This window comes from Salvelinus sp. IW2-2015, linkage group LG16 (genome assembly GCF_002910315.2).
Source record: "Salvelinus sp. IW2-2015 linkage group LG16, ASM291031v2, whole genome shotgun sequence".
Lineage (NCBI taxonomy): Eukaryota > Metazoa > Chordata > Actinopteri > Salmoniformes > Salmonidae > Salvelinus > Salvelinus sp. IW2-2015.
In genome coordinates this window covers 19,465,954-19,488,966 of record NC_036856.1, presented here as the reverse complement: position 1 = coordinate 19,488,966, position 23,013 = coordinate 19,465,954, and the positions used below count along the sequence as shown (strand labels likewise).

General features: G+C 43.3%; 1 protein-coding gene across 5 annotated transcripts in view; it reads left to right on the top strand.

Moving 5' to 3' along the window:
• The window catches only part of bend5 (BEN domain containing 5), a 444,711-nt gene that overhangs the window by 382,229 nt on the left and 39,469 nt on the right, over nucleotides 1–23,013 (top strand). For all 5 annotated transcript variants that reach the window (XM_024003944.1, XM_024003939.1, XM_024003938.1 and 2 more), the window contains 3 exons: nucleotides 15,569–15,658; nucleotides 17,355–17,469; nucleotides 20,215–20,326. In XM_024003944.1, coding sequence (XP_023859712.1) covers nucleotides 15,569–15,658; nucleotides 17,355–17,469; nucleotides 20,215–20,326 — 317 coding nt within the window. The remainder of the gene's footprint in view (nucleotides 1–15,568; nucleotides 15,659–17,354; nucleotides 17,470–20,214; nucleotides 20,327–23,013) is intronic.

Here is a 23,013-nt window from a genome sequence, read left to right as displayed (position 1 = left end):
ATTAACCTATACGGTCCAAATAATGATGATCCAAGGTTCTTTGAAAATATATATAATAATTTATCAACTCTACAAGCAACACTAGACTCTATTATTATGGTGGGGGATTTTAATACGGTTTTAAATACCTCTATGGACCATAAAGGAAATCACACTACAAACTATCACCCTCAGGCACTTAAGGAAATCATGAATGTCATGGATATATTGGAATTAGTGGATATATGGAGGCTTAAATACCCTGACCTAGTGAGATATACATGGCGGAGGCTTAATCAAGCTAGTCGTCTTGATTACTTTATGTCATTCTCTCTGGCACCAAAAGTTTAAAAAGTGTTGATAGGGGACAGAATGCAGTCGGATCATCACATAATTGGCATATATATTACTCTTACAGAATTTGCACGTCGGCGAGGATATTGGAAATTCAATCAAAGCCTACTGGATGATAACTTGTTTATAACTAGGACAGAATAATTTATAACTGACTTTTCCCGACATAACATAGGTACAGCACATCCCCTTATTGTATGGTACACTTTTAAATGTGCCTTTGGAGGCCATGTGTAACGATGTGCGCTGAGAGTCGGGAAGCAAGTTCAGGGAGTGAGTGTTTTAATAAATAAACACTAGCATAATACAAAACAAAAAACACTAGCATAATACTAGCATAATACAAAGCAAAAAACACTAGCATAATACAAAACAAAAAACACTAACATAAAACACAACATAAAACAAAACAAAAAACAAAACAAAAAACACAACATAATACAAAACAAAAAACATTAACATAAAACAAAACAAAAAACACAACATAATACAAAACAAAAAACACTAACATAATACAAAACAAAAAACACTAACATAATACAAAACAAAAAACACTAACATAAAACAAAACAAAAAACACTAACATAAAACAAAAGAAAAAACACAACATAATACAAAACAAAAAACACTAACATAAAACAAAAGAAAAAACACGAACGCACAGACATGTAACTGAAACAGAAACAATGACGCCTGGGGAAGGAACCAAAGGGAGTGACATATATAGGGCAGGTAATCAAGGAGGTGATGGAGTCCAGGTGAGTGTCATAATGCGTGTAACAATGGTGACAGGTTTGCGCCATAATGAGCAGCCTGGTGGCCTAGAGACCGGAGAGGGAGCACACGTGACAGTACCCCCTCCCCGACGCGTGGCTTTAGCCTCAGGACGCCGACCAATATGACGATCCCGGAGATCAAGAGCGGAGCAGTCACCTCTGCTAAGGCGCGGGAACCTGTCGATCCAGCTGAGGCGCGGGAGCATGGCGACCTAGAGCGCCGGAGAGAGAGCATACGTGACAGTACCCCCGCTGAGGCATGGCAGCCTGTCGAGCCAGCTGAGGCATGGTAGCCTATCGATCCCACTGAGGTATGAAAACCCGTTGAGCCAGCTGAGGTATGAAAACCCGTTGAGCCAGCTGAGGTATGGAAACCCGTTGAGCCAGCTGAGGTATGGAAACCCGTTGAGCCAGCTGAGGTATGGAAACCCGTTGAGCCAAGCTGGGTATGGAACCCGTTGAGCCAGCTGAGGTATGGAAACCCGTTGAGCCAGCTGGTTGGAAACCGTTGAGCCACTGAGGTATGGAAACCCGTTGAGCCAGCTGAGGTAGGAAACCCGTTGAGCCAGCTGAGGTATGGAAACCCGTTGAGCCAGCTGAGGTAGGAAACCCGTTGAGCCAGCTGAGGTATGGAAACCCGTTGAGCCAGCTGAGGAGGAACCCGTTGCAAGCCAGCTTGAGGCAGGGGAACCCGTTGAGCCAGCTGAGGCAGGGGAACCCGTTGAGCCAGCTGAGGCAGGGGAACCCGTTGAGCCAGCTGAGGCAGGGGAACCCGTCGAACCATGGGAATCCGACAAACCGGCTGAGGCCTCCCAGGTAGCTCCGGTTCTGACACCCGGACCCGACATTACCTCCAAAACAAAAAAACAAACTCCCTGATGCTTTCCTTTGGTGAGGCTTCATTCTGTAACGTGGTGTGCTGAGAGTTGGGAAGCAAGTTCAGGGAGTGAGTGTTTTAATAAATAAACACAACATAATACAAAACAAGCACCACGAACAATGTACAAACATGAAACAGAAACAATGATGCCTGGGGAAGGAACCAAAGGGAGTGACATATATAGGGAAGGTAATCAAGGAGGTGATGGAGTCCAGGTGAGTGTCATAATGTGTGTAACGATGGTGACAGGTGTGCGCCATAAAGAGCAGCCTGGTGACCTAGAGACCGGAGAGGGAGCACACTTGACACCATGCAATTCAGTACTCCTCTATAAAACAAAAGCAATTTAGATCGAAAGAGTCCATATTAACAAAGGAAATTGAGGGACTAACAGTACAGTTAGATAGCAATAAAACTGTACCATTGTCACGTATACTCCCTCTCCGGCCTCTAGGTCATCGGGCTGCTGATTATTACGCACACCTGTCACCATCATCTTGCGCGCCTGCACCTCATGACACTCACCTGGACTCCATCACCTCCTTGATTATCTTCCCTATATCTGTCACTCCCCTTGGTTCTTTCCTCAGGTGTTATTGACTCTGTTTCATGTTGGTACGTTGTTTTTGTTTCGTGTTTATGGTTTTGTTTTTTTCATTAAAACACTCACTCCCTGTACTTTCCTCCCAACTCTCAGCGCACTCGTTACAACCATAGAGGCACAGAATAAGTTAGAGGAAAAACAAAAAGAAATGGAGGAACTTATTCAAGAAAGATCCAGTGTAATATATTATAAAAATAAAGCGAACTGGATAATATGGGGAAAAATGCACCAAATTATTTTTCTATCTTCAACATAGTAATGCTCCAATATTTTTTTTCTTTGAAACTTGTTACAAATAATGGAGTCAGGCATGATTCACCGAATGATATTTTGAAAGAGGAAGTAAAGTACTTTAAGAATATGTTTTAGTTTCAGTCTCCATCTCCACCAACCGACGCTAAATTGCATGGATTTATTTTCCTATTAATAATGTAAAATTAACATCTGTACAGAAAGACTCATGTGAAGGCAAAATTAGAGGAACTTCTTGATGCAATTAAAGCCTTTAAGTCCAGGAAAACTCCAGGACTGGATGGCATACCAGTGAAGTATACCACTTTTTTTTTTATATACTCAGAGGACCATTATTAGCATGTCTTAACCACTCCTATATAAACGGTAGATTATTGGACAAGCAACAAGGTCTGATTTCATTATTACTGAAACAGGATCCTAGTGGTGGATATATAAAGTTCCAGTCCATTTAAATAATTGGAGGCCTCTTACACTGTGTTGTGATGAAAAAATTCCAGCTAAATATTTGGTGCATAGAATTAAAAAGGTTTTGTCATATTATTCATCCCAATCAGGTTTTTTACAGCGACGATACATTGGAGATAATATAAGACAAGTACTGGAAACAATAGAATACTATGGGGAAACCAGGCTTGGTTTTCATTGCTGATTTTGAAAAGGCTTTTGATAAAGTACGACTGGAGTTTATATATAAATGCCTAGAATATTTCAATTTTGGAGAATCTCTTGTAAAATGGGTTAAAGTTATGTATAGGAAGCCTAGGTGTAAAATAGTAAATAATGGCTACATCTCAGAAAGTTTTAAACTGTCAAGAGGAGTAAAACAAGGTTGTCCACTATCGGCATATCTATTTATTATTGCCATCGAATTGTTAGCTGTTAAAATTAGATCCAACAATATTAAGGGATTAGAAATCTGTGGCTTAAAAACAAAGGTGTCAACCACAACTAGAATCCCTCCACAGCCTCATAGATCCTCTTCTAGATACTTTTGCTAACCTCTCTGGATTAAAACCAAATTATGATGTGTACTATATTATGTATTGGATCACAAAAAAACTAAACTTTTACATTACCGTGTAGTTTACCAATAAAATGGTCTGACAGGGATGTGGACATACTCGGTATACATATCCCGAAAGAAAGAATTGATCTCACTCCAATAAATTTGAATAGAAAGTTAGCAAAAATAGATAAGATCTTTCTACCATGGAAAGGAAAATACCTGTCTATTTGTGGAAAAATCACCCTGATTAACTCTTTAGTCATATCACAGTTTACCTATTTGCTAATGGTTTTGCCTACACCTGCTTTTTAAATTATATGAACAAAAAATATTCAGTTGAATTTGGAATGGAAAGTCAGACAAAATTAAAAGAGCCTATTTACGTATATAATAAATATGAATTCAGGGGGCAGAAATTATTAAATATTAAAGCATTAGACCTCTCACTAAAGGCATCAGTCATACAAAAGTTATACTTAAATCTGAAAGGGTTCTCAAGTAAATTAGTGAGAATGTCTCACCCCATGTTCAAGAATGGCCTTTTCACATTTATTCAGATTACAACTGCTCACTTTCGTTTATTTGAAAACGTATTTTTTTAAACAAGCCTTAGAAAGTTGGTTGCAATTTCAGTTTTATCCACCTGAAAACACAGAACAAATAATACAACAAATATTGTGATTCAACTCAAATATAATAATTGATTAAAAAAATATATATTTTTAGTTAAAATATTTTAAAAAGGTATAACTTTTGTAAATTATATCATAAGTAGGACTGGTGGAGTTATGTCACACATGCAGCTAACACAGACATATGGAAATCTCTGCTCTATCTAAAATTACAACCAACTAATTGCAGCATTACCCCAAAAATGGAGGGGGGAAAAAGTAAGGAACTTGTCTGTCGGCCCTGCATTAAAAACCATAAATGGTTGAAGAAAATTGTGATAAATAAAAATATATACCAATTTCATTTAAAGACCAAAAAATTGACAGCTGTGCCATACAAATTGCAAAATAGTTGGGAAGAGATTTCCGATGTACTGATTCCATGGCACATGGTTTATGAATTGACACGCAAAACAACGCCGGATTCAAAACTTCTAATTTTTCAATTGAAATGATTATACAAAATTCTTGCAACCAATAGAATATGTGGCTTGCAAAAGTATTCACCCCCCTTGACATTTTTCTTATTTTGTTGCCTTACAACTTGGAATTAAAATGTCTTTTTGGGGGGGTTTGTATCATTTGATTTACACAACATGCCTACCACTTAGAAGATGCAAAATATATTTTCTTATGAAACAAACAAGAAGACAAAAAAAACAGAAAACTTGAGCGTGCACAACTATTCACTCCCCCCAAAGTCAATACTTTGTAGAGCCACCTTTTGCAGCAATTACAGCCACTGGGATTTTTGCCCATTCTTCAAGGCAAAACTGCTCCAGCTCCTCCAAGTTGGATGGGTTCTGCTGGTGTACAGCAGTCTTTAAGTCATACCACAGATTTTCAATTGGATTGTGGTCTGGGCTTTGACTAGGCCATTCCAAGACATTTAAATGTTTCCCCTTAAACCACTTGAGTGTTGCTTTAGCAGTATGCTTAGGGTCATTGTCCTGCTGGAAGGTGAACCTCTGTCCCAGTCTCAAATCTCTGGAAGACTAACAGGTTTCCCTCTAGAATTTCCTGGTATTTAGCGCCATCCATCATTCCTTCATTCTGACCAGTTTCCCAGTCCCTGCCGATGAAAAACCTACCCACAGCGTGATGCTGCCACCACCATGCTTCACTGTGGGGATGGTGTTCTCGTCGTGATGAGAGGTGTTGGGTTTGCGCCAGACATAGCATTTTCCTTGATGGCCAAAAATCTCAATTTTAGTCTTATCTGACGAGTACCTTCTTCCATATGTTTGGGGAGTCTCCCACATGCCTTTTGGCAAACACCAAATATGTTTGCTTATTTTTTTCTTTAAGCAATAGCTTTTTTTCTGACCACTCTTCCGTAAAGCCCAGCTCTGTGGAGTGTATGGCTTAAAGTGGTCCTATGGACATATACTCCAATCTCCGCTGTGGAGCTTTGCAGCTCCTTCGGGGTTATCTTTGGTCTCTTTGTTGCATCTCTGAATAATTCCCTCCTTGCCTGGTCCATGAGTTTTGGTGGGCAGCCCTCTCTTGGAAGATTTGTTGTGGTGCCATATTCTTTCCATTTTTTAATAATGGATTTAAATGGTGCTCCGTGGGATGTTCAAAGTTTCTGATATTTTTTTGTAACCCAACCCTGATCTGTACTTCTCCACAACTTTGTCCCTGACCTGAGGAGAGCTCCTTGGTCTTCATGGTGCTGCTTTCTTGGAGGTGCCCCTTGCTTAGTGGTGTTGCAGACTCTGGGGCCTTTCAGAACAGGTGTATATATATACTGAGATCATGTGACAGATCATGTGAATCTTAGATTGCACACAGGTGGACTTTTTTAAAACTAATTATGTGACTTCTGAAGGTAATTGGTTACACCAGATCTTATTTAGGGGATTCATAGCAAAGGGGGTGAATACATATATATACGCACCACTTTCCGTTTCTTATTTTTTGTAAACATTTTGAAACACGTTTTATTTATTTATTTCCCTTCAACAATTTTGACTATTTTGTGTATGTCCATTACATGAAATCCAAATAAAAAGCAATTTAAATGACAGGTCGCAATGCAACAAAATAGAAAAAGCCAAGGGGTATGAATACTTTTGCAAGGGACTGTATATATGGGGGATACAATCTTCCCAGCTCTGCAGATTTTGCTGCGAGGAGGCAGAGTCATTAGATCATTTATTTTGGTACTGTCCATGTGTAGCTCGTTTTTTATCTCAGGTCCAGGAATGGCTAAAGAATTGCAACCTTTACCTAGAACTAACGCTGCAGATAGTAATACTGAGTGATTTGAAAAGTCATAGTCAATTGATCAATAATATTATAATTATTTCAGCAAAAAAAATATATATTTAATTTACCATCTGTAGAAGCTATGAGAATAGAACGTTTCAGTACTTTTGTGAAGCATCACAACACAGTTGAAAAATATATGGCTAATAGAAAGGGTTGGACTAATAACAACAGGATAACCAATGTAAAACCTACGGGGTCTGTAAAATGTATATAGGTTCAGAAATGTTGTGAAATAGCACAGTTACAAATAGAAATCAAACTGGATGGACATCAGAAATAGAGGACAAAATATAGAGGACAAACAAAATATAACTATTGTAAAATAGATTTTGTCTGTAAAATGTGTATAAACTGAAGGTAGAAGCCTAAGTGTTATTGTTTAATAGGTTACTCCATTTAGGGGAGGGGTGGTAGGGTTTGCGGGGAATAATAAAGGTATATTCCAAAAAAAGTGTGTATATGTATGTATGTATGTTTACCCAAAAAAGATATGGGGGATTGGAAATAATGCAGACAATTACATTGATGGAAGCAACAATCTATCCGCAAAGCTGATCCACCCCCTAAAAAAATCAAATGAAAAAAGTGTGCTTACTCTTCTCTGTGGAAAAAGATCTTCAGTTCTCCATTTCTCTAGAAATATGTAATAATGTAGCGCTATAAGAGATATGTGGAGCTGCATTTGAAGGCATTATGACAAAAGGGAGTGTGTTGTTTGCCTGGAAAAACACAGTCCATTGCTTTACATGAGAAAGGAAGCTGATGGGGTACCCTAGCTAAGCTGACCTTGTCTAACGCCTGCACAGAATCATCTGTTGGAAAAGAACACAAAGGAACTGCAGGCTTACATGGTCAATTGTTGCTGTGGGCCATATCTCAGGTCGGCCTCTCACCATTTACATAATTAGGAGCCCTTCATCCAAGAAATTTGTGATAGCGCCTCTTTAAAGAGAAAATTCTCCACCCTCAAGCCTCAGCCCTGCCTCGGAGCTGTCACTTCAAATCACCCATGACCTCAGTTGTCATCACTCTCGCCCTTGAAGTGGAGAAATCTTTTCATTTCACAGTGAAAAGGCATAAGGGCCTTGATTGCAGCAAATCGATCTGTAATCACACTGCGCTCAGTTCTTTTATCCTATGGGCTTCATCTCCACTTGAGAGGCCGAGGTTATATTTACATGCTGCGTTCTCAAGCGTTTCTTCCTCGCCGTGATTCTGATATGAGTGTCACAACATGCCATTCTAATCCTCTTTTCAGGTCATTTCTCACACAAGGCTGACTGTGAAATATCCTCTACTGATTGCCCACTTCAGCTGTCCTCTCATCAGCTCAGTTGGGACAGGGAAGCTGTGTTTTAGAGTGGTCAATCCGCACCTTCGACCAACGTCAGCATCGCACATCATACTGTCCTCTGTTACCTTTTCCTGGTCCTAGAATATCATGAAATATGAGTCTGCGGTGGCTATCTGCTTTGCTTTTTCATTTTGTGGAGTCAGAGAGAGAGTTGGCATTTGGTGGAATCTAGATTTGGTATGACTGTGAGCTCTGTAGTCTGTATGTGACAGTAGGGATGTTGTGAGAGCCAAGGGTATCTCTCTCCGGGAGTGGATGTGTGTGGCCTGTAGTGGGGAGTGACGGAGGATGGTTTATTAGTGTTTCAGAAGGCCTTGGCACCAACATGCCTCCAAAATAAGATGAGCTGAATAAATCTGAGCGAGACCAGAGGCTTTGTGTTCCCACAATCTTATATCCTGTCATGACCAGACCTATTCAGGAGGAAGAAAACAGTGCCATAAAGTTCTATTGCTTTTAAAGTCCTCTCTCTTCCTCTCTCTCTCTCTGCCTGTCCTTGAGGAGCAGAGGGTGGCAGGGGGGGCAGAGAGGGGAGCTCTGATGGTTGTTCGGGCTCAATCGACTGGGCAGAACAACCGTCTGCATCTTATTCCAAGGGCCTGTATACATTTAACGTGAGTGACAATTATTATACAGTATATATATTTTTTTCAAATCACATTTTATTGGTCACATACACATGTTTAGCACATGTTATTGTGCGTGTAGCGAAATGCTTGTGCTTCTAGCTCCGACAGTACAGTAATATCTAACATTTTCACAACATTTACCCAAAAAACACATAAATCTAAGTAAGGAATGGATTAAGAATATATATACATATATGTCAGAGCGGCATTGGACTAAGATACAGTGGCATAGTATAGAATACAGTATATACATATGAGATGGGTGACGCAATATTTACACACAATTAAAGTGACTAAGATACCCGTAGAATTGTACACAGTTTATACATATGAGATGAGCAATGCAAGATACGGAGACATTACTAAAGTGGCTCGTGTTTCATTTCCTTAAAGTGGCCAGTGACTCCTAATCTATGTCTATAGGCAGCAGCCTCTGATGTGCTGGAGATGGCTGTTTAACAGTCAGTGGTGTAGTATAGAATACAATACAGTATATGCAATATGTAAACACAATTTAAAAGTGACTAAGATACCATAGAATAGTGTGGAGTGCAGTTTATACATATGAGATGAGTAATGCAAGATATGTAAACATTATTAAAGTGACTAGTGATCCATTTATTAAAGTGGCCAATGATTTTGAGTCTGTATGTAGGAAGCAGCCTCTTTGTGTCAGTGATGGCTGTTTAACAGTCTGATGGCCTTGAGATAGAAGATGTTTTTCAGCTTTGATCCGCTTGTACTGACCTTGCCTTCTGGATGATAGCGGGGTGAACAGGCAGTGGCTCGGGTGGTTGATGTCCTTGATGATCTCTTTGGCCTTCCTATGGCTTCGGGTGCTGTAGGTGTCCAGCAGTGTGGGAAGTTTGCCCCTGGTAATGAGTTGGGCAGACCGCACCACCCTCTGGAGAGCTTTGCGGTTGTGGGTGGTGCAGTTGGCGTACCAGGTGGTGACACAGCCTAACAGGATGCTCTCAATTGTGCATCTGTAAAAGTTTGAGGGCTTTAGGTGTTAAGCCACATTTTTTTTGCCTTCTGAGGTTGAAGAGGCGCTGTTGCGCCTTCTTCACCACACGGTCTGTGTGGGTGGACCATTTCAGTTTGTCAGTGATGTGTACGCCGAGGAACTTGAAGCTTTCCACCTTCTCCACTGTGGTCCCATCGATGTGGATAGGGGGGGCGCTCCCTCTGCTGTTTCCTTAAGTCCACAATCATCTCATTAGTTTTGTTGAGGTTATTTTCCTGGCACCACACTCCCAGAGCCCTCGCCTCCTCCCTGTAGGCTGTTTCATCATTGTTGGTAATCAAGACTACTACTGTTGTGTCGTCTGCAAACTTGATGATCGAGTTGGAGGTGTGCTTGGCCACACAGTCATGGGTGAACAGGGAGTACAGGAGGGGGCTGAGCACGCACCCTTGTGGGGCCCCAGTGTTGAGGATCAGCGAAGAGGAGGTGTTGTTTCCTACCTTCACCATCTGGGAGCGACCTGTCAGGAAGTCCAGGACCCAGTTGCACAGGGCGGGGTTCAGACCCAGGGTCTCCAGCTTGATGATGAGCTTGGAGGGTAGGTACTATGGTGTTGAATGCTGAGCTGTAGTCAATGAACATCATTCTTACATAGGTATGCCTCTCGTCCAGATGGGTCAGGGCAGTGTGCAGTGTGGTGGTGATTGCATCGTCTGTGGATCTATTGGGTCGGTAAGCAAATTGAAGTGGGTCTAGGGTGACAGGCAAGGTGGAGGTGATATGATCCTTGACTAGTCTCTCAAAGCACTTCATGATGACAGAGGTTAGGATAGTCATTTAGTTCAATTTTCTTTGCTTTCTTAGGTACAGGGACAATGGTGGCCATCTTGAAGCATGTAGGGACAACTGGCTGGTATAGGGAGGGAAGGAATATATCTGTAAACACACCAGCCAGCTGGTCTGCGCATGCTTGCGAGGGTTAACACGCTTAAATGTCTTTATCACATCGGCCATGGAGAAGGAGAGCCCACAGTCCTTAGCGGGCCACGTCGGTGGCACTGTATTATCTTCAAAGCGAGTGAAGAAGGTGTTCAGCCTGTCCGGAAGTAATACGTCAGTGTCCGCGACCCGGCTGGTTTTCCTTCTTTAATCCGGGATTGACCGTGCTACTGTACGTCGCGAATATGACGCACGTGTCGTGCTTCCACTTCCACGCAAAGTGAAGCTCATTTATTCCAGTGCATTCATAGGGAGTAGGGCCTTGGTAGGGCCAGAGGCTGGGTTAATAAAGTCTTCGGACAGTGGGAGGCAGCACTGGTCTCTCCTCACAGAGACAATGGAGGAGCAGTGTGTGACTGTAGCATCATTTCACCCTCTCACAGTCCCATACAACTCAGTCAACTGTTCTACTCATCTGGCTGTTCACTGGTTTGAATGGTCTGTGTGTTTTACGTAAACCATAAATTACAGTACTTGAGTTAATAAACAACATGCATCATCTCAATGAGATAAAGCAGTTTTTTATTTAATTTAACTAGGCAAGTCAGTTAAGAACAAATTCTTATTTTCAATGACGGCCTACCCCGGCCAAACCCGGACGACGCTGGGCGCCGCCCTATGGGACTCCCAATCATGGCCGGTTGTGATATAGCCTGGATTCAAACCAGGGTGTCTGTAGTGACGCATCTAGCACTGATATGCAGTGCCTTAGACCGCTGCGCCACTCGGGAGCCGTAACAGACATATTAATACATGAATACTGAATAATGCCAGTAGTATCCAATAAAAAACTGTACTCTGCAGAATGTGATATCCCATGAATCCAGCTCAAGAAAACAACGACCTCAGTTAATTGTATTATGTCAGAAGCCTTTCCAAGTCTTATCTGTCTGAATTAGAAGTGGTGAGACTGTCATGGCAAAAACGCTGAACTGCACAATCAGAGTGACCTTCAAATTTCATTAGATTTAGGATGTTTGTCAAAGACACTTTTCTTCTTTGATGCAATTTACATATTTATCAGACCTGATCGTAATATGACATCTTAAAATGTTTTCAAGCTCTGAGCGGTAATGTGGCGTATGTGACTTTCTCAGGTGAGAAATATGCTGAGGGAGCAGTTTTATGCTAAGGTGTGGGCAGACATTTTTCTCCCTCTATTTCTCTCTCTCTCTCTCTCTCTCTCTCTCTCTCTCTCTCTCTCTCTCTCTCTCTCTCTCTCTCTCTCTTCTCTCTCTCTCTCTCTCTCTCTCTCTCTCTCTCTCTCTCTCTCTCTCTCTCTCTCTCTCTCTCTCTCTCTCTCTCTCTCTCTCTCTCTCTCTCTCTCTCTCTCTCTCTCTCTCTCTCTCTCTCTCTCTCTCTCTCTCTCTCTCTCTCTCTCTCTCTCTCTTCTCTTCTCTCTCCTCTCTCTCTCTCTCTCTCTCTCTCTCTCTCTCTCTCACACTGACTTATAGCTTTTTCCTCGCCTGACTCTTGTGACTTTCCTAATGTAAGTCCCCTCCTTATCTGCAGTGCTGTGACAGGCCCATTGAGGTCTGTGATGATGGTAGTGTTAAGAGGTTCATTACATGGAGACCTGCTCAGTAAGAAACTCTCAAAGCTCTCCTTTTATCACCACTCCACTCTGCTTATACGGCACTAAGGAGATGGGGCAGAGCCATTGGTCAAGTCTAGATATCCATAACAAAATATCTGCTTTTCAACTTAAACAAGAAATGGAAATTCATGTTTTTCAAGGCTAACTGACAGCGCTGAGTGTATGTGTTTAACAATGAAAAGTGTAGTTTGACTCATTGACTCGGCCATCTGTGGTTGTTTTATTTTGATTCCTTATCCTGGATCTTGAGTGTTGCAATATCATATGTCAGTGTATACGCCTGGATAGCATACATCACACACACATGCATCAGACTGTCTTTCCAATGCTTAACCAAAATAAAGTGAGCAAATAACTCAATGATGCTGCAGGAGAATTTGCCTCTACAGCATATTTGTATTGTTTTAAAAGGTTGTATTTCACTCCCTCCTTCTGTTTCCATGTATCCGGATGTGTGGGGATTACAGCGCCCCCTGCTGATCTTTAGCGGCACCTGCTGGCCAGCATGTGCCACTGCAGCTGTGTGCTGTGCTCTGGGGGCTGGGAACCTGTGGTGCTGTTTGGCTGAACGCTCGGCTGGGCAGAGGCAGAGGCATGCAGGCAGATAGACAGAGAGCTGCAGGCAGGGGAGTGCTTTGGCTGAGGAGGCAGCAGGGATCCTAGGCACTCCCTAAACACTGCACTAAGATAAACGGTAGATCTTCTCTAAGCTGCAAGCCTGGTGGAAATTGCACTGATGAAGCGCAATGGCAAATTAGCATAAAACATATATGTACAAGAGCATTATTTTTGAATCCCACACAGATTTCTGTTGTGAGGTGGCTGTTATTTCAAGGTTGTTGGTTTTAATGTGAAGGGGCTTTGTGTGCATGCTACGTTTACTCCGTTAAGTCCTCTCTGAATGAAGCGCTCCCTGTGCTCGCCCACGGCACTATGTGGGCACTGCTCCATTGTTGTGCATCAGGAGCCATGTCGCATCGGGTCGAGGCCAAGGTGGAATTTATAACTGATGGAATTTCACACCCAAGTGAGCGCTGGGCCTGGTGAGCACTCACATTTACAACCAATGCCCCGGCGGCTCTGCCGAGACTCCTGAATGGCAAAGTCATTTGTCTCTGTGAAGGGCAAAGAGAGAAAGCGAGGGAACTATCTTTTTTTCTTCTCCTTTAAAAACAGAATAATACTTTATGTTTACGCACACCTCCTCACACCAGCAACCCATGTTTTCCAAAGCCCTTAGAATCGTAATTGGAATTAAAGAGACGAAAAGGTGTGCAGCCCATTTCCAATTAGAATTTTCTCTGCTCAGGAGAAGCTCAGGGGGATCAATAGGATATTAAGTTTGTGTACATAGAAATAAGGCACACAATTACTTCCAGCCATTAGCAACACTAAACATGTGGAGAAATGTCGACCTCCGATGGCTGCCTGACCTGTGTTCTGTGACAATCATTTGCCAGTTTTCAAGCTTTACTGAAGTGCATTGGTACAGTTTTCTTCTATTGGGCAAAATACTATTTGGCCCTGACAAACAGTAGCGATCAACACAATAAGGCTCATGTGGAGTTCTGCTAACAGGTCGGGCTTCCTCTCAGCAGTGGCTATAAACTTCTTAAGACCATCTTTCCAAACATAGTGATCATTTGTGGTCAAGCTGCAGAGTAACGTCTGTTATCACTGAGTGGCTCTCTGATACCTGCTCTCAGGCTAAAGTTGCACAGCCCTCTAGCATCTCACAGCCCTCCAGCATCTCACAACCCTCACAACATTAGCCACAGTCCCCTCTTATCACCCCCGGAACCCTCAAATCTCCCCAGGTCTGGGGCTGTCCTATGGAGACCAAAGCAAGAGCTATAATGTATTAGGTCATGCTTGTTTTTACAGACCGTGATATATGTATATATAATTCAAAGAGTGTGATGAATAATCCATGCGCTTGTTTAATGATTCATGTGCGGGGCTGAGAGTGAGGGGGACGTTTTTGTGGGTTGACTTGTTTACCAGTGATACCCCCTCCTCCATACCGGCCAAGGTGTCAATCCATCCTCTTCTCCATTGTGCTTGGCGTCTCTCTATCACTTATTGATCAAATGGACGCCCTGAAGATTCAAAACTCATGCATTCCTCTTTGTGACTACTGGGATATATACAATTATCATAATCTAGTTAAATATAATCTGCTATATGGAATGTAATCCTCTATATTGAATAAGAGACAAAGCAAGTGAAGACAGGCTTGACCTGTATGTGGTAAAGTATGGTGTGTAACTACGTAGTGAGGTAGAGGGGTCCATTGTGAAGGCAGAACAGATCCAGGGATATAGGGTGACTTTTTCTGTGTTTCTGGTGAATACCAGCGCTCCATTCAGCAGGTAACCATGTTGATGGTAATGAAACTTGCCTGCTCTCTTTGGATATGAGAGGCAGGGCCTGGTGTTTGGACAGCCCATCATGTAGTTGATAACGAGGGGAACATTGTGCTACATGAACAAAGGCTGCTGCTGTGCCAGAGCCCCCTGTTTCCCCGTCCCCCACGCAGAACAGAACAGAGCAGGCAGGAATAGAAATGAGCGTGACTCGCAGCAGGTGGAGGCAGATCAGCATTTTAAAAGAGCTTTTTGTCCAGCAGCACCGCTATTCATCCAGACGATTTTATTAGCCTGAATGCAATTCTTCCTAATTTCCTAATGGTCCTTTCACAGAGAGAAAATAGCAGGCAGATTTGATTTATGGTGCATTAAGCTGGGCAGTCTATCATGGACATCATGTAGATTGTGAAAACATACCTCCAGCAGAATATCTCCAAATGGATCTGGAGGTCATTYTAGCATCTTTAGTGGGGAAAACCGTACATGGAATTTAATTTGCAGCATTAAAAAGAGCCTGTCCTTGGACAAATGGGTTAGAGGAGTCTCACTAGCACACATGTCACATCATTTCCATTGGGTCACAATGTCCCTTTTTAACAATGTTAAATAGAATTGATTTCCATCCCAGTCTGCAGATACTGTATGTTCCTTATTACACCAGTGTGTAGTAGTCACTGTATGTTTTATTCACTTTATCCTGTTTTCTGGGTGATTATCCCTTGGCTGAATACTAATTTACAGCACATACTTGTGAAGTGTGTTTAGTGACCAATTCATTCTGACAGCAGGGCGCCCCCGTGCTGCCCTGTTGTCCGAATATGCATGCATCTAACCTGTGTGTGTTTCATCTCCAGCTCAACAGAATCCAGAGAAGGTGAAGAAGCTAGTTGTCCTCACAGCCCGTGTACACCCTGGGGAGTCGCCTGCATCCTTCATCTGCCAAGGTAGGTCTCTGTCTCCAACCTGGTGCTCTATACACATCCCTAATACGCATGTGCGCACACGGACACACAGCCCAGGTGGAGCATCTCACCAGCAGTTTATCAAGTTCTCATAGAATTACAGGGAAAAAAGTGGCAAAGGAGCAGATTATTCAAAAAGAGCCTTGGCTTCCACTCATACCTCTCTTAACATGTCTGGCATTTGTCAGGCTGTTATTAAGATTAGCTCTCACCTGAAGAGCCTCTTGTTTTGTCGACAAGTAACTGAACTCCTGGAGAGTTTCTCTCCTCAAAATCAAGGACATCTGAACTGTGAAGAAAGAGTGAGTTACAGTTAATGAGATGACGGTTGAAGAGGTTTTACATAAAGCATGGACACAAGGCTACCTTCTTAGAACAAAAGGTGCCATCTAGAACCTAAAAGGGTTCTTTGGCTGTCCCCATAAGAGAACTCTGAAAAACCATTTTTGGCTCCAGGTAGAACCCTTTTGGTTCTAGGTAGAACCTTTTTGGGTTCCATGTAGAACCCTTTCAACATGGAACCCTGAAGGGTTCTACCTGGAACCAAAAGTGGTTCTACCTGGAACCAAAAATGGTTATCCTATGGGGACAACCGAAGAACCCTTTTGGAACCCTTTTTTCTAAGAGTGTATGTAAGACTATTATGCTAGCCTGTTTGTACCTTGGATTTTGGGGACAAGGGTTAGGATTAGGGCAAGGGTCAGGGTTAGGGTTGAAGTCTGGGGTTACCTGTTTTTTACAGTTTGAGCTAATATCATAGTTTAAGTTTAAGCTAAAGCTTGTCCTTGGATCTTCTTTACTTTCCATTGACAATGCAGCATAGGAAACCGTTAAAAGCTCCCAGTTTGTGGAGTCGTGTTTGGTCACCCCAGAGCCCTGAGAGCAGACAGCCCATGTAGCTCAATGTGACTTTAAGCTCCACAAAGGACCAGCCCCAGCTCCGACACGCAGATGTGCATGAAGTAATCTCAGGAAGTCCGAGTAATTAGATGGCACATTCTGTGGCCTGTACCTGTGTCCCACGCTCCATCTCTCCTCCTGCCTGCCACATTGACTCAATTAGAGAGCTTGTTATGCCTCCATTAATGGTAACGAGCAGGACAGAGTGGGGCGGGCGGCTGTAGTGGGATGGGGAGGGAGGGCTACAGGCTGGCTGTCGGCCCTCTTTGCTTCTTATTTACCTGTCAATTATCCTGCTTCAGTCTAGGGCTGCGGATGGCTTTCAGTAGCCAGTATGTATCTATCTCTCTCTGTCTCTCTCTTTCCAACTCTCTCACTCTCGCTGTCTCTGTGTCTCATCTGTGGCAAATAGCATTATCTCCCTCACTCAGTGGCTGAGGCCCTGTGGGCTAATTAGGTCCGCTGTCTGTTTTTATCCCACTGTCAGCTCCATTCCATTTCTATCGATTGTGGACGGATGTCTCAGATTTCCCCTCAGATTTATATAATGCCCTCTTTTTGCCCTTTTCTTTTTGTTACTCAAAACTCAATTAACTGGGGCCTTGAGTTTTCTTTTAAAGTCCATTTTACTGGGAGTGTGTGCGGGTGTGTGTGTGTGGTTGTCCATGCTTGCTTCTGGGTGTGAGTGAGAGAGAATAGCTTTGAGCATGATGCTTTCCAGTCAGAGTGAAATAACCCTGACAGTCTCTCTTGTGTATCTCCATGTTTTATTGTTTAGGAGTGATTGACTTCCTAGTCAGCCAGCACCCTGTGGCCCAAACCTTGCGTGACCATGTCATCTTTAAGATTGTACCTATGCTCAACCCTGACGGCGTCTACTTAGGCAACTACAGGTAAGCTCTACTATCAATATATAAAATCACCCGTTTCTTCATGGACTAAAAGAGCTGTTCAGTTGTTTTATGACATTTACTGCTGTAGTAATTTCCATCATGTTGCTTGAGGTCTACCTCTGAAAAGTTGTACATTTGATGGATTCTGATAGAGATATCTGACTAGGCTGCATCACGTTGCTAGAGCTAAGGAGAGATGATGTGTTTGGTAATGCCCACTGTGTAGGTCTCCTACCAGAGGATTTATGGCCCACTAGATGCTGCTATTACAGATATGAATTAAACCAAAGGCCATGTGTGGATATATCTGGATGGGGTACCGCGCCATCTCTGGAATATGACCTGCTGGCTTTCCGATTTTGCCATCTCTTTTCTCCTCTGTTGACAGTTCAGATCAATGTAATAGCTGCAGTAGTCAATTCCCCCTCTTATTCTCCAGTGCTTGTTGTCAACCAAATCGTGTGTGTAAAGCCAGACACACACACATTTACCAGTGGGGGATGTGTTAGAGTACTTGTGTCACAGACATATAAACCCACATCCACTCTCCCCTTACTCGTCTACATCTTGCCTGTTCCTGCCCTGCAGTGACTCATACACTCTGCTGAGTGTGTTTTCACAGGGTTTAGTTGTAGTGCTGCTGTTTCTGAGGCCATACGTTCCAGCCTCTGTTTAGCACTGAGGCACAGGCTCCATGGGCATCATTTCCTCCTCCCTCTCCATAATTGCCTTTTACTTAATGGGTTGGACATGAGGAATACAAATGTGCTGTGACTCTGGTGCTGCCAATAAAAGTGTTTGTGGCTGCCATCTAGTGGTCGTTACCCTGCGCTGCACCCAGTCTGTCAATGGTAAATCACATCTGCTCTGATGATGACAGGGGTTAAAAACATCTTGTTGCTGATTGTTGACCCTTAAAGGTTGTTTTCATCAACTCTGGAAAATGATGCGGTCGGCCTGGCTGAATGGTGATAAGCTCCATATTAATATGAAGTGAATAAGAGTGTCTCTCTCTGCCCCTCCCAGTGAGGCCTGATTGGCCTTTCTGTGGGCTCAGCAGCACACTGCATCTGGAGGGCGATCGAACAGATGCATGCAGGGATCAGAATCAATCAGTGCTGACCACAGATTAGTATTTCAGGCATGCCTGCTTGCACATTGGCATTGACACACAGACACAGGCCCCCGGGAAGCATGGATACTGAGCAGCAGCAGCTCAATAGCCCAGCGTCCTTCCTTCCACAGCCACTCTAGAATAGACGAGAATTACTTTATTTTTCCAGAAGGAACTTCAGTTGTGACATGTCAGATAAGATAAAGATGTATAGTAAACATATACACGACATGACCAAAAGTATGTGGACACCAGCTCATCGAACATCTCATTCCAAAATCACGGGCATTGCAATGGCGTTAGTCCCCCCTTTGCTGTCATAACAGCCTCCACTCTTATGGGAAGGCTTTCCACTAGATGTTGGAACATTGCTGCGGGGACTTGCTTCCATTCAGCCAAAAGAGCATTAGTGAGGTCGGGCACTGATGTTGGGCGATTAGGTATGGCTCGCAGTCGGCGCTCCAATTCATCCCAAAGGAGTTCGATGGGGTTGAGGTCAGGACTCTGTGCAGGCCAGTCAAGTTCTTCCACACCGATCTCTGCAAACCTTTTCTGTAGTGACCTTGCTTTGTGCACAGGGGCATTGTCATGCTGAAAGAGAAAAGGGCCTTCCCCAAGCTGTTCCCACAAATATGGAAGCACAGAATCGTCTAGAATGTCATTGTATGCTGTAGCGTTAAGATTTACCTTCACTGGAACTAAGGGGCCTAGCCCGAACCATGAAAAACAGCCCCAGACCATTATTCCTCCTCCAACAAACTTTACAGTTGGCACTATGCATTGGGACAGGTAACGTCTCCTGGCATCTGCCAAACCCAGATTCATCCGTCGGACTGCCAGATGGTGAAACGTGATTCATCACCCCAGAGAATGCGTTTCCACTGCTCCAGAGTCCAATGTTGGCGAGCTTACACCACTTCAACTGACGCTTAGGCTTGTGTGCGGCTGCTCGGCCATGGAAACCAATTTCATGAAAATCCCGACAAACAGTTCTTGTGCTGACGTTGCTTCTAGAGGCAGTTTGGAACTCAGTAGTGAGTGTTGCAACCGAGGACAGACGATTTTTACGCACTACGCACTTCAGCACTCGACGGTCCCATTCTGTGTGCTTGTGTGGCCTACCACTTCGCGTCTGAGCCGTTGTTGCTTCTAGACGCTTCCACTTCACATTAACAGCACTTACAGTTGACCGGGGCAGCTCTAGCAGGGCAGACATTTGACTAACTGACTTGATGGAAAGGTGGCATCCTATAAACGGTGCCACGTTGAAAGTCACTGAGCTCTCTCTAGAATATTCTGACTTGTAAGGGAGCCAAACCAGGCAACTACACTAAATGTTAAGACAGGCTCAATAAAACATCTGTAACCTGCAACCTCTGACTAGAGGTCCTGGCTTTAGCTGCTCTTTGACTACAGTAGAATTACTTTCTAGTGAAATATATTGGATCTTAGATCTCCGATAGGGAAGCTAAAGCTAATTGATTGTTCGTATAAAATAAAGATCTGTGTTTCTTGGGAAATTTTGATTGTTGATTTAATTGATTAGATATAAACACATACAGCCACAGCATCAGTAGTAATTGTAGGTAACTGCAAATGTTCAACTCACGTGTGTGTGTCTTCATTTCCAGGTGTTCTCTGATGGGCTTTGACCTCAACCGTCACTGGCAGGAGCCATCCCCCTGGGCCCACCCCACCCTCCACGCCGTCAAGCAGCTCATCGTCCAGCTCAGTCAAGACCCAGTGAGTCCCAATCTCCAACCCGCGACCAACACCTGTATTACACACTTCGTACTGTAGTTACTGTGTGGGCTGTCTATTCCTCACCCTGCAGCACACAACATGCAACACATTATCAGAGTCAAGAATATGTTAAAATTCGACAGATACTAGCTATATAAAACACCTGAGTTGAGGTTTGAACACTGTTCTGAATCTAAACTCTATTTTCAGTTGACTTAGTTCAGAAGGTTATGCACTCATGTGGTTGAGAACTATAGAAAGGTGTGCTGTAGGATTGATACTCAGCAGCTCTCTGCAAAGTGTAGGTCTCTGGGACATTAGATTGTACTGAGGGGCCAGTGTCTGTAGTGTACTCTATATTCAGCTTGCACTTTCTTTGTTAGAGGAACGGGCCCTTGTGTTTTTTTGCCTTCGTGTTAATTATAAGTGGAAACGCAGGTTGTTAGATTACTGAAGGTCAGAGTCTGTCCTGGGAATCGTCTGCCCTTTCTTACACTTTCTAATCCTGATAAGACCAGGGCGTTCTGCTGAGCAAAGGGGCACGGCTCTCAGCTTAACCTTTTCCCCCAGCGCTGACATGCTGATCGATGGGCTCCTTCACGGCAGAGTGATCCACTCATGTCCCTCACACTTCTGCAAACTACACACTCACATCCAAACACACACAGGTACTCTCGCTCTCACACACACACACACACACACACACACATTTGCATTCACTGTCATACTCACACACATACATTGTTTTCCCTCACAGTCTCACTCTAATGCACTCCAACTCCCATAGAGAACATGCACATGTAGCTCAGTGCAGAACCAAGGTCTGAGGGAGAGAACCTCTGTCTGCCTGCCCACGTGTAATTATGATTCCACTGGCTGATCCAGTGGCTGGAAGGAGAACTCTCGTTAAGCTCTCCACCTCTCCACCACCTCACAGTCTCTGAACCCCCCAGCACCCTCAGCACTACATTCACCCATACAGTGCAATCCCAAGCAGGGCCATGTCCCCACATCTCATCAGCCCCACTCTCTCCATCCCATCGCCTGGCCTGGCTGTGGCCGACTGGCCCTGTCAGAGGAGAGACCTGGGCCGCCTCTCTCCAGCTAATCACATCAGACACAGCACTCAGATTTGGGGCTCCCAGATGCCAATCCCAGTGCCAGCTCTATGGCCAGGGGCCTGGCCCTCCATCCACTGCTGTCTCACACTGTGCACATCCACTAATGAGGTTACAAGGCCACGGTCTGAGGACAACAGGAGGAGATCATGCCGGGCTAACATGTTACTCTTTATTTGTCCGCTTCCCACTAGCTGGCAGATGGTTGCAGACACAGAGGATTTCAAGCTGTCAACAGCCATTTGACTCTTGAAAAATGTCAAACCAAAGCCATTTCTCTAGCTTTAGGAAAGGGCTCAGTGACAGACAGACTGCAACAACATTTATTTAATCCCTTTTAGTAATATACACGTTTAGTTTTTTTTATCTTTGAGAATCTGTGATTGAATCTGTCTTTCATTCGAGAAAGATCCCTCCTTTTTGATAATCTCTAAAAAATCCATCTAAGCCTGATTGACAAAGATTTATTTTCATTAATTACAGATTTTAATTGCTTTTTAAAATACCTCAAAGCAGTCTAACACCTTATGTCCTTATTATAGCGCTGAATCCATCTGAATTTTAGGACATTGGAACATATAATCTGTTCCCAAGCTCCTTGGTGTTTGTTTAAAAAAAGGAAGAGTGAAGAAACAAATGAACTCATCTCCCACCTAAAGCAATGCTTTTCCAGCCCATTTATCAAAGGAAAATAAGAATTATTTTTGATTGGCTGATTACTCAGAACATTCATCATAGTGAACGTATCCCCAGCAATCTGACAGCGCCATTTTGGATAATTTGTTAAGGATGACAAAAGGGCCAGTATTGCCATGGTTCATTTCTGACCTTTTTAATAGTAGAAAATACATTTTCTATCTGAAACAAATGTATTAGGTGCGGTCATGCCGTTTAGATGAATATTGCACCTTGAAAATCCCCCCTCCTCCTCCTGGCTGTACTTTCTCTCTTTTCCTTTCTTTCTGTGGGGAGCCATTGTCTGCTGTATTCAGGGGGCTTTGGGAAACGGCTCTTTCTGTCTGTCTGTTGAGATGTCCTCTGGTGTCATCGGCCCATTTCTTATCCATTTCTGAGATTTACGGGCAATTTGTCTCCATCATTACTCCCCCTTTTCAATTCCTCAACTGCTTCTCCTCCAGTTTGAGGCAGAACTGTCTGGCTCTCACAGGCAAAAAACAAGAAAATGACACCACGGAGGAACCCATTTGGGGTGTCTTTCTGGTGTGTGCAGTTTGTACTCAAGATGCTTTGGTGACACAATGGGAGCATAGATCCACCAAACAGACTCAGGGTGTGTGAGATGTTGGGAGGTTGGTAGATGGAGTAACAGACTGTGACTGTGGCCAGCTCTTTGACTGACGTTGGTTCAATTATTTGAATTCTATTTAGTGAGTTTTTTGTGTGAGCCCAACGCACTGTTTCTCTAGAGAGAAATCATCTCATTCACGAGAGAAATCGGAGAAATCAAGTCAATAATTATGTGGGACGCTGGGCTGAAGGGAGTTATAGTTTTCAACCTAGTTCAGGGCAGAAAGTGGTAATTAACTATAATGACCATAATCCATTGCG